The sequence below is a fragment of the Lithobates pipiens genome, unplaced genomic scaffold, assembly GCF_037356315.1.
Source record: "Lithobates pipiens isolate NorthernLeopardFrog02 unplaced genomic scaffold, aLitPip1_a1.2 Scaffold_37, whole genome shotgun sequence".
NCBI classification, from domain to species: Eukaryota; Metazoa; Chordata; class Amphibia; order Anura; family Ranidae; genus Lithobates; species Lithobates pipiens.
Window position 1 is genome coordinate 19,504,966 of NW_027507825.1, and position 12,164 is coordinate 19,517,129.

General features: G+C 45.4%; 1 protein-coding gene across 3 annotated transcripts in view; it reads left to right on the forward strand.

Moving 5' to 3' along the window:
- The window catches only part of GNG2 (G protein subunit gamma 2), a 151,088-nt gene that overhangs the window by 114,257 nt on the left and 24,667 nt on the right, over nt 1-12,164 (forward strand). For all 3 annotated transcript variants that reach the window (XM_077466796.1, XM_077466795.1, XM_077466797.1), the window contains exon 3: nt 5,892-6,008. In XM_077466796.1, coding sequence (XP_077322922.1) covers nt 5,922-6,008 — 87 coding nt within the window. In that variant the 5' untranslated portion in view covers nt 5,892-5,921. The remainder of the gene's footprint in view (nt 1-5,891; nt 6,009-12,164) is intronic.

Consider the following 12,164-nt stretch of genomic DNA (forward strand, 5'->3'; position numbering starts at 1 on the left):
TACCTAATGATGTAAACGGTGAACTATTTGGTGTACCTTTTTTGTCTTTTTGGCATTCTTGGGGGATGGGGAGATATCTGTGAAGATGGCAAAAGGAGTTCTTTCTGATTTTTAATGTGTGTGCAGACTTTACGAAGTTTAAAGTTAAAGCGGGATTCCACCCTAAAGTGGAACCTCCGCTGATCGCATCCCTCCCCCCCTCCGGTGTCACAATTGACACCTTTCAGGGAGGAGGGGGGTGGAGATACCTGTCAAAGACCGGTATTTACACCCACTTCCGGGCATAGACTCCCGTGGGAGTCTACGCCATTTCCTGCCCTGCCGCGCTGTCTGCTGGGACACATACGGGTCCCAGTGACAGCGCGGAGATTTCCTATTGCGCGGCGCAACTCGCGCATGCGCAGTAGGGAACCAGGAAGTGAAGCCGATTCGCTTCACTTCCTGATTCCCTCACCTAGAATGGTGGCGGCAGCAGACGAGGGCCGAGCGATCGATCGGCCTCGGCTGCCGGCATCGCTGGAACCCGGGACAGGTGAGTGTCCATTTATTAAAAGTCAGCAGCTGTAGTATTTATAGCTGCTGGCTTTTAATATTTTTTTTTTTTTTGGTGGAATCCCTCTTTAATCAACTCTGGTGAGTGAGACAGAAGAGCACTGGTATGGGGTACTAGAAGCTTTTGGATTTTTCTGTTTGCCAGTGAAGACGTTTGTCCCAAAACCTCTCTAGCAGGGTCGTGTCGCTCATTTCCCTCTTAAACCAAGCTGAAAATATTCCCTCCTGCCCATGTACCCCTCCATGACTTTTCCATCAAGATCAATAATGCCACCATCAGTCCTCCGCCAGGGTACTAGATGTAATCCTAGGCTCTGGCCTGTCCTTTCAGCCCTAAATCCAATCGCTGTCAAAAGCTTGTAGACTTCACCTGTGTAACGTCTCTAAAATGCGCCCCTTTTTAACTAATGGAACCACCAAACTACTCGTTCACTCCCTTGTTCTCTCACGTCTTGACTATTGCAATTCCCTGCTCATAGGCCTACCTCTCCATAGGCTATCTCCTCTTCATTCTATCTCTAGTGCTGCTGCCAGACTTATCCACCTTACCAACCGCTCAGTGTCCACCAACCCTTTCTGCCAATCTCTACACTGGCTTCCAACTGCCCAGAGAATTAATTTCAAAATACTAACACCACCATACAAAGCCATTCACAACTCTTCCCGAGCTATATCACCGCTCTTGTCTCCAAATACCACCCAAACCTTCCTCTCCGACCTCCTACTCTCAAGCTCCCTTGTCCCCTCCTTCAATGCTCATCTCCAGGACTTCACCAGAGCCTCTCCCATCCTCTGGAACTCTCTCTACTTCAGTCTGTCCAGCTATCTCATACTCTAGCTGGCGATCAGGGAAGCCTATTACGCCTCCAACTAACTGAACTTTTATCAGCTCACAATCCATTGTAGCTCTGACTGTATGTTTAGGGTTATTGTCCTGCTGGAAGGTGAACCTCCACCCCGGTCTCATGTCTTTTGCCGACTCTAACAGGTTTTTTTCTAAGATTGTCCTGTATTGGGCTCCAACCATCTTCCCATCAACTCTGACCAGCTTCCCTGTCCCTGCTGAAGAAAAGCATCCCCACCACATGATGCTGCCACCACCATGTTTCACAGTGGGGATGGTGTGTTCAGGGTGATGTGCAATGCCGCATACACTTTACACACGTACCAGACTTTTTGACAGCAAACGAATCCGGGGGACAATTCGATTGTGTGTGGGCTCCATCGGACCTTTGCTGTCCAAAAATCTGACAGACTTTAGAAATAGATCATGTTTCAAATTTTAAAGCCAGAACCCCCGCCGAACCCAGTTCCTATAGAGAAATCTGCTTGTGTGCATGCTAGTCCGACAGACAAAAACCAACGCTAGGGCAGCTATTGGCTATAAACTTCCTTATTTTAGTCTGGTCATACGTCATCACGTTCGAATCCGTCGGACTTTGATGTGATTGTGTGTGGCCAAGTCCGCTCATTCGGAAAGTCTGTCGGAACTCCGCCGAAAGTCCGTCAGAAAGACCGTCGGACAGACCGTCGGACCTAGTCCATCAAAGTCCGCTCGTGTGTACGCGGCATTCGTTTTTCACCACACATAGTGTTTTGCTTTTAGGCCAAAAAGTTACGTTTTGGTCTCATCTGACCAGACCAATTTCTTCCACGTGTTTGCTGTGTCCCCCACATGGCTTCAAAGCAAACTGCAAATGGGACTTCTTATGACTTTTTCACCAATGTCTTTCTTCTTGTCACTCTTCCATAAAGGGCAGATTTGTGGAGAGACGACTAATAGTTGTCCTGTGGACAGATTCTCCCCCCTGAGCTGTGGATCTCTGCAGATCCTCCAGAGTTACCATGGACCTCTTGGCTGCTTCTCCCATTTAATGCTCTTTGTCCGGCCGGTCAGTTTAAGTGGATGGCCATGTCTTGGTAGGTTTTCAGTTGTGCCATACGCTTTCCATTTTCAGATGATGGATTGAACAGAGCTCTGTGAGATGTTTGGGAGCTTGTGATATATATATATATATATATATATATATATATATATATATATAATATTTATAACCTAACCCTGCTTTATACTTCTCCACAACTTTATCCCTGACCCGTCTGGTGTGTTCCTTGGCCTCCATGATGCTGTTTGTTCACTAAGGTTCTCTAACAAACCTCTGAGGGCTTCACAGAACAGATGTATCTATACTGAGATTAAATTACACACAGGTGGACTCTATTTACTAATTAGGTGACTTCTGAAGGCAATTGGTTAGATTTTAGCAAGGGTTATCAGAGCAAAGGGGTCTGAATACAAACGCACGCCACACTTTTAACATATTTATTTGTAAAAAAAATATTGAAAACCATTTATCGTTTTCCTTCCACTTCACAATTATGTGCCACTTTGTGTTTGGTCTATCACATAAAATCCAAGTAAAATAGTTTTTGGTTGTAACATGACAAGATGTGTAAAATTTCAAGGGGTATGAATACTATTTTTTAAGGCACTGTAAATCCTGTGTTATAATAAAGAGTATATGAACTATATGTTCAAAAAAGGCAGGCAGAGGGAAAATAACTAGACACCGGTTTTGTCTGGGGTATCCCTGCAGCTTATTCCATCCCTATTACTGACATACTACGCCTTGTTACAAAAGATGTGTTTTCATCCGCCAATAGGTGAAAAATGTCTTTGCGCTCATTTATACGTGCGATCGGGGGGCAGTAAAATTGTATTTTTTTCAAATATAAATTTTTATTGTTTTCAGAGAAAAGTCAGGGAAGGTACAGCGCAATGACGACCATAACAGAACATGTGCATGGGTAATTACTTTGATAATAGCCAGCTATGTGTCCGGCGTTTGAAACACATATCGGTAATATCAAGATACTTGAAGATCGCATTTTCAGCGACATTGTTGGGCACACAACACTAGTATCATGAGTTATTGAATGAAAAATGTCACAATGTCCCCAAAATCAGAAACCCAGTTGAACTGCCCAAACAATATTAAATCAGAGAAAAACGAAAAGCTAAAAGAGGGGAAACGCGATGGTTCCAGAGAAAGTAAAGAGCGTTGGGGGGGGGGGGGGGATAAAGAAAAAAGGCAGGGAGGTGCCGACCTGGAATCTGTGAAAAGGTGTCGCCACTTTTAGTATCGATCTAAAAATGGGCTGCCATGCCCTCAAACCTGATAACTGAGTACTGTGGACTCACTACGTGAAGATGCATCTACCACACCCAAAAATTACTATATATATATATATATATATATATATATAATCTCTGAGTGCGGACCCCTCCTTACATCATCTTCCCTCTAGAGAGCCCCCCTTTACATCAGGTTCCACAGAGAGACCCTCATTACACCAGGGTCCCCAGAAAGCCCCCCTTTACACCAGGGTCCCCAGGGAGCCCCCTTTACATCAGGGTCCCCATGTACCTGGCTGGTCTCCGCTGTGCACCTCCAACTCCCAGCACATCTCTGGACCCCCCCCCCCCCGGGGGATTAGCATCTCTATATGCTACCCGCGGGGATCTCCCCGGGGCTTGTAGTTCTCTTCCCGACTGTATGCAGTGGAGAGGGGAGTGGCCTCTGACCCGACCAAGTATCGGCAAGAGTGTAGAAGCAGAGCCGACTCACTTGTATGCTGAGTGACGAGGACACCTGCTCAGGTCAGAGGCCCCTCTCCTCTTCACTGCATACAGTCGGGAAGAGAACTACAAGCCCCAGGGAAATCCTGCGGCCCGTGGGCACCATAGAGCTGCTGATCGCCCCCTCCCACCCCCCCCCCCCCACTGCATAATAAATTGACAGCCAGAGGTGCAGGGGGTGGTGCCATCTTGTGCACCCCCCCCCCCCCCACAGCGGCAGAACGCCAGGGCCCAGTTGCAAGTACGACTGCTGCGACCCTAAAGGTTCCACCACTGTCCAGGAGTACCGTATATCATTTTTAGATTGTAAGCTCTAACGAGCAGGGCCCTCAGATTCATCTTGTACCAAATTGTAATGTAACTGTACTGTCTGCCCTCATGTTGTAAAGCGCTGAGCAAACTGTTGCCGCTATATAAAACCTGTATAATAATATCATGAGTTTGGAAATTCTAGAGAAATGGTTAAATAATGCATTACAAATTAACTAAACCCATTAGAGTTTAGTCGACTAAAATTTACTGCAAATTTTAGTCAGCTAAATACCACTAAAACAAAAGCAATTGCAGATTGCTAAAATACGACGAAAACCAAAATGGCATTTTAGTCAACAGACTATGACTAAAACTAAATTGATATTTGATGCCGCGTGGCATAAAAATTTGCAACTACCACTGTGTTTTGTTCTCTAGGGCCTCTGCTTTCAGGAAATAAAAGCGTTCGGGTTTTTAGGCAATTTTCAGTAATCTTCAGGCCTAAAATAATTTCTTAAACATTTATGTAACAAAACAAAAAAACACGTCTGGCAGCAACGGCATTAAGGGGGGCATAGTTTCTCCCTTCAAAACATTGTCGGGGCTAAAATCATCCAGAGCCAGGGGCCTAGAATTTTAGAATTTTAGAATTTATTTTTATTTTATTTTTTTCAGTAACCAAAAACCACAAACAAAAGTAGCCAAACTAGATGGCATTTAGGGTCTTGCCCACCATCTTGTAACTGCATTCCAGCAACCTCTAGAACATGGATGCTCAACCTTTTGGCCCTCCAGCTGTTGAGGAACTACAAGTCCCATCATGCCTTTGCCTTTGCGAGTCTTGCTTGTAACTGTCAGCCTTGCAATGCCTCATGGGACTTGTAGTTCTGGAGTAGCTGGAGGGCCACAGGTTGAGGACCCATGCTCTAGAATGCAGTTAGGTTTATGGGAGGCAGTCTCTGTAAGCCAGCCCAACACGGACGCCGCCTCCCCAAATCTCGGCCATATTGTAGGGTAGGTACCAAAAATACAGGAGAATGAGCACAATGGCAGCAAGATTCTATGGGCGTTTCTATCAAAGCCATCCATTATATGTAGTTTTTAGCTCTAAAAAAAGGGTCTTTGTACATTTTTATCTATTTGCTTTTGTTACTGGCTTAAAAAGTGTGCTGCTTTTCGAAGAGCACCTGTACTGCGCTATTAAGTATAATTTTGTGCTTAAAGAAGACACAAGAACATTTTTTTTTTTCTTTTAACATAAAAACAAATGATTAAGAATTCTGCAGGCAGTGAATAATGCCAACTACACCTCCACTTCTTCTGTGCCAGCCTCGCTAATGGGTCTCCTAATTATAGTCGTGTCTTTCAGATAATGTGTACTTTATGATAATTGTGCAGCCTGGAGATTAATTAACTTGTCTCATTCTCTTTTTTTCTGGCGTTTCAGCGCACCTTGAAAGTCAAGTCGGCAGCCTAAATGGCCAGCAATAACACAGCCAATATAGCACAAGCCAGGAAGCTTGTAGAACAGTTGAAGATGGAAGCCAATATTGACAGAATAAAGGTATGCATGGATGTATTTTGATCGAGAATGCGCTGGATTGTCCTTATTGAAGTACCCACCTCTGCCCATCTGCCAAAGCCATCATAAGAAAGTCATGGTGTTCTTTTGAATTTAGGGTTGTGTAGCACCCTGGAGTTTAGTCAGGGTTGCTCCTTAAAATTTACTTGCCAGGAATAGTCATCTTGGCTAATTGTTAGAGATCCTTTGATTTCTCCCTAAGTTTGGCCTGGTTGCACTTTTCCCTTCTACCACTAGGTGGCTGTATACTTGGTGGTACTAGATACGAGAAGGGCAACGCAAAGTCAGATTATGGGTATAGGGGGCATCTCAGCAGTGGCGGGCCCGTCCATAGGGGGCGCATGGGTGCCGCCCCCTCAAGCTATTCACAAAAAAAAAGTGTCACTTGCAAGCTGGGAAGCTGATTTGCCCGTGTGAACGGCGTGTGAAGGGCGCAAGCACTGCGCCCGCAAACACTCCCACTCTTCAATGATTTGTTTCTGGCCACCTGTTCTTTATTTTTATTGGCGGGGACGGAGGATGGTGGGCGGTCCTTTTTCTGAGTGCCTTCCGGTTTTGGCTCACTGTGCAGTGGGCTGGGCATCGTAGAAACACGCTGGAATTTCTACTCATTTATCACCTCCCTGGGATGCTACTCTGGGCGCCTGACCCTTTACAGCATGGGACTGAATTCCCCTGGAGCAGCTGGTGATGTGTGGAATACTATCCCCTGTCGGATAGTGTCTGCCCTGTACTGCGCAAGCGCAGTACGGAGGACAAGGAGACGCTGAAACGTCTCCGCAGATGAACGGCGCCTGCGCCGTGAGTCCAGGTTCAAGCCCCACCATCTAAGTGGACATAGAGTTAGAATAAAAAATAGCCAAACGAGGCCGCGCCGAAGCGTGGAGAAGCAAAGCGAGCCCGTGAGGGGACCTGTTGCTATGTGCTACCATATGTCCACTTGGATGGTGGGGCTTGCACCTGGACTCAGTGCGCAAGCGCCGTTCTTTTTCTGAGACTTTCGGTGTCTCCTTGTCCTCCGATGGCCGGACAAACAAAATTGACACCCTTTTTTCCGACAAATAGAGCTTTTTTTTGGTGATATTTTATCACCTCTGCTGAGGTTTTTTTTTTATTATTTTTTTTTTTTTGCGGTATGAACAAAAAAAACCTTTTTTTTTTTTCTGGTGCAAAAAATCCAATAAAAAAATTATCCTGGGCAGGAGGGTGGGACATTCCTCTGATGTCTTCCCATGCCAACTGTTACGGTACCATCCCTTCCTCCAGACTTTTCTCCTGTGCTCCTACCCATTATCTTGTCTACTCCACCAATCACCATTAAGTACAAAACTCCCACCTAATCTCTTTGACACGTTATCTCAGATCGGTGTGGTTCCCCTTCCACCCTGTCATGCCGGCCCTACGCTTTACTCATTCCTCTCAGCCCTGGGCCTTCCTTTTTATAAAGCTTCATATGTTTTAGCCCTTGTACACACGGTCGGAGATTCCGACGGAATGTGTTCCATCGGACCGTTTTGTCGGAGAATCCGACTGTGTGTGGTCTCCATCGGAGCGTTTCCGTCAGAGTATCCGACGGACTAAGTTTTCCAACTTGTCCGTAAAATTTTCTGACAAAATGCTCCTATTGGACATACTCCGATCATGCTGTAGCCTACTCCGACGGACAAAGTGCCACACATGCTCAGATCAAATTCCTAGACCAAAGCTATTGGCTACTATCCTGAACGTAGTCCCGTCGTAACGAAATCATCACGTTATGTACAATCGGATTTTCCGACAACTTTGTCCGACCGTGTGTATGCAACAGTTTCGGACAAAATCCGTCGGACAAAATCCAACGGATTTGGTTGTCAGAATGTCCCACTGTGTGTACAAGGGCTTAGGGCGCCACTATCCTTTTCGTCAGTCAACAATTTAGTCCATGTGTGGTAAGCCTGGAGTTCAGCTTTAAAATAGTTTTTCCATAAATGATCCTGAGTCTTTTTTTTTTTTATCAGATGACACTTTTTTAAAAATTAGCTATTCGCTCCTATGAGCCCAAATTCTGTCTGTTCTTCAAACCTTCTTCTCCAGCCCTCCCAGCAGCCGGGGATAAAAAAAAAATTTTCTTGTTCTGTTTAATACATGCATTAAATAACATTTTCCTTTCTCATGCATTTTGTTTAAAAAATTAATGCATCGGAAATCAAGCCCCAGCTGAACTTCCCTTCATCAAGGGATTTAAATGCACCATGTGAACTCCAGAATGGAGTGACTTGTATTCCACCCATGGTGCTATGAATAATAGAGCTGAATGCTTCAAACGGAGAGCGATGGTGGAGAGAGTCAGATGTATTTGGATAATTTAGAGCATCGAGCTACTTGTGTCATTAGCCCAGCTGCATTTTTCATAAAGCTGAACCCACCCACTGTTCTGCTGTTTACATCTTTTAAATGTTGTTAGGTTTGTGATGCTGGTGGAGACGTCGGGGACGTTTACGAAAAAATGGCATCTGCATCCTATTTAAGTTTTTTCTAAACCTTGTGTGTTGGATTTTTTTTTTTTTTTTCCCAGTGTCTGTGTTATATTTTGGAATACACAACTGTACTTTTTCTTTACAATTTTGCAAGATAAATAACTGGAAAATCGTCTTGTTTTAATACTTTTCAGTAATTGCTCAGCATGTCCAGTTTTAAGCTTTGTGGTATAAGCACGTCCGCTCTCACACCTGTAAATCCATAATGGACCAGAGAAAAGTTTTTTTTAATTGCCCCTATAGACCTACCGATTTGGCAATGACCGTCTCATTATGATTAGTTGTCTATATAGTTTTTTTTTTTGGGGGGGTGGGGCAAACAAAGATTTCTTTGGATGATATTGTCTTGCACAAATGATTTTGTTTTCTGTGCAATCTATAGATATATAGACGACATACCAACATTTAATAAAAAATTATTTTTGTTTTCTATTTTGAACACTGTTCATTTTAAAACGATTCTGCTATAATTTGTCCCATTTATAATGACACTAAAATTAAAGCGGACCTCCACCCTGAAGTGGAAGTTCCGCTCATCTGATCCCTCCCCCCCCTCCGGTGCCACAATTGGCACCTTTCAGGGGGTAGGGGGGGTGCAGATACCTGGATAATCCAGGTATCTGCACCCACTTCCAGGCCAAGTTAGCCGCAGATGCCCCCCCTGTTGTGTTCTGGAAAACGCACAGTTCCCAGGACACAGCGGGGACCAGTGGAGACACACAGCGCGACTCGTGCATACGCAGTAGGGAACCGGGCAGTGAAGCCGCAATGCTTCACTTCCCGATTCCCTGACAGAGGATGGCGGCGGGTGGGGGGGTGGCAGCGGAGAGACGAGCGTTTGCTCGTCATCTGCCGCCGACATCGCTGGACCCTGGGACAGGTAAGTGTCAATTTCTTAAAAGTCAGCAGCTGCAATATTTTTAGCTGCTGCCTTTTAAGATTTTTTTTTTAAAATTGCAGCTCCTCTTTAAGAAAAGTCCCAGCATACAAGAGACCAATTTTAAAGTGGTTCCCAGATGGTATCAAACTCCTTTAAAACGTCAAAAGATATATCCCTCGTTGTCGGATCAGTGTTGGGAGTAGGGATGAGCCGAACACCCCCCGGTTCGGTTCGCACCAGAACTTGCGAACGACCCCCGCGTTCGGTACGAACGTTAGAACCCCATTGAAGTCTATGGGACTCGAACGTTCGAATTGGAAAGTGCTAATTTTAACGGCTAATATGCAAGATAGTGTCCTAAAAAGGGTTTGGCGACCTGCCTCCTGCCTCAGGGGACATGGGTCACTGCAAAAAAAAGTTTTAAAAACTACCGTTTTGGTGGGAGCACTGATTTTAATGACGATTAAAGTGAAAAAAAAAGTGAAATATTCCTTTAAATATGGTGCCTGGTGGGTGTCTGTAGTATGCCTGTGAAGTGCCATGTGTTTCCCGTGTTTAGAACAGTCCCTGCACAAAATGACATTAAGCGGAAATAACACCATTTAAAACTGCTTGCGGTTTTAATGTTATATCTGGTTCCTGCAATATGGTTGAAAATCATTCAGAAAAATGGCATGGGTAGCCCTCCCTGCCCATTACCAGCCTATTTGGGTCTTGTACGCATATTAAGGGGAACCCTGTACCCATTATAAAAAAAGGAAATGCGTGTGGCCCCCAGGCCCTATATACTCAGAACAGAAGTATACAGGCGGTGCAAACAAGACAGGGACTGTGTAGGTTTGTTGTGTTAAGTTGAATCTGTTTGTAATTTTCAACTGGTACATTTTTAAAGTGTAGCTCCAGTCAAAAAAAATATTTTTAAGCTTTTTGGAAAACATAGGGAAGGGTTATCACCCCTGTATAATTTGTTTTGTCGTCCATCTTTTTTCATCTCACTTGCTGTTGTCTCCTTCCGTTTGCAAGTAGGAGATGTTTGTAAATTGGATGTTTGAAAGTAGGGGCCTGCCCTATATGCTCTGCAGAAATGGCGGAACAAGGTGTTGGTTTTGCAACAACATTGTAAGCCCTCAAAGTGACTCTTGGTGGGCGCTGGAGCGCCCTGCTGTGAACGATTATATCAAGAATTGTAATTACATGCCATTGTTGAACAGTGGTAGAAAAATTGACCTTTGATGGTTGTGGTGCTGGTGCCACAACACTATAAGTCCTCACAGTTACTCTGGGTGGGCACAGGAAGGGGCCCTCCTGTGAAATATTATATCAAGAATTGTAATTACATGTCCCTGTTAAACAGGGGCAGAAAAATTGGGCCTTAGGCACTGGTGCCATCACACTGCAACCTCTGCCATACACTCTAGTTTTATTGCAGGAATTAGCCCTGCTGCAAAGCATTGCATCAAAAATTGTACTTAAACGCCCCTGTTACACAGGGGCAGAAAAATTGGGCCTTAGGCACTGGTGCCATCACACTGCAACCTCTGCCATATACTCTAGTTTTATTGCAGGAATTAGCCCTGCTGCAAAGCATTGCATCAAAAATTGTACTTAAACGCCCCTGTTAAACAGGGGCAGAAAAATTGGGCCTTAGGCACTGGTGCCATCACACTGCAACCTCTGCCATAGACTCTAGTTTTATTGCAGGAATTAGCCCTGCTGCAAAGCATTGCATCAAAAATTGTACTTAAACGCCCCTGTTAAACAGGGGCAGAAAAATTGGGCTGCTGGCATCACCCAGAACCAAAAATGTTCTTCCAACATATCAGCGGAGGAGGAAGAGGATAGACAATCAACATAACAGGACAGTCACTCAGCATCAGCATAGGCAGTCTTGAAGGGATGTGGTATTTCAAAAAAAATTATTCGGTTACATCAGCTTCAGGTGCTTGGTAGCTGTGGGTGATCCAAGACTGATTCATCTTGATGAAGGTCAGTCGGTCAACTGATTCGGTGGACAGGCGCACCCTGTGATCGGTAACAAAGCCACCAGCAGCACTGAAGGTGCGTTCCGAAAGAACGCTGGATGCATGACAGGCCAGTAGCTCAATTGCATACTGTGCAAGCTCTGGCCAGTGATCCATCCTCAAGACCCAGTAAGCCAGAGGATTTTCAGTGGGAAAGGTGTCCAAGTCTGACCTTGCCCCTAGGTATTCCTGCACCATGTAAATTAGACGCTGGCGATGGGTGCTGGAACCAATCATACCTTGGGGCTGCGGACTAAAAAATTGTCTGAAAGCATCAGTCAGACGGCCACCTTCTCCACCGCTCCTTCTGACTGATGCCTCAGCAACACGTTGTCCAGGACCAGGAGTTTGTGACCTCCCAGTCTCTGGGAACGCGTTGCACAGAGCTTTCTGCAAGGCCTCCCGGAGATGTCTCATCCTCTGCTCCCTCTGCGATGGCAAGATAAGGTCGGCAACCTTACCCTTGTACCGTGGATCAAGGAGAGTGGCCAGCCAGTAATGGTCCCTCTCCTTGATCCGAAGAATACGAGGATCCTTCCGCAGGCTTTGCAGGATCAGGGAGGCCATGCAGCGTAGGTTAGCTGAGGCATTCGGTCCGGAGTCCTCTGGGTCACTAAGGACAACATGATCCGCAGCTACCTCCTCCCAGCCACGTACAAGTCCACGTGTTTCTTGGGACTGTAAATCATCCCTATAAGACTGCTGCTGCTGATGCTGAGTG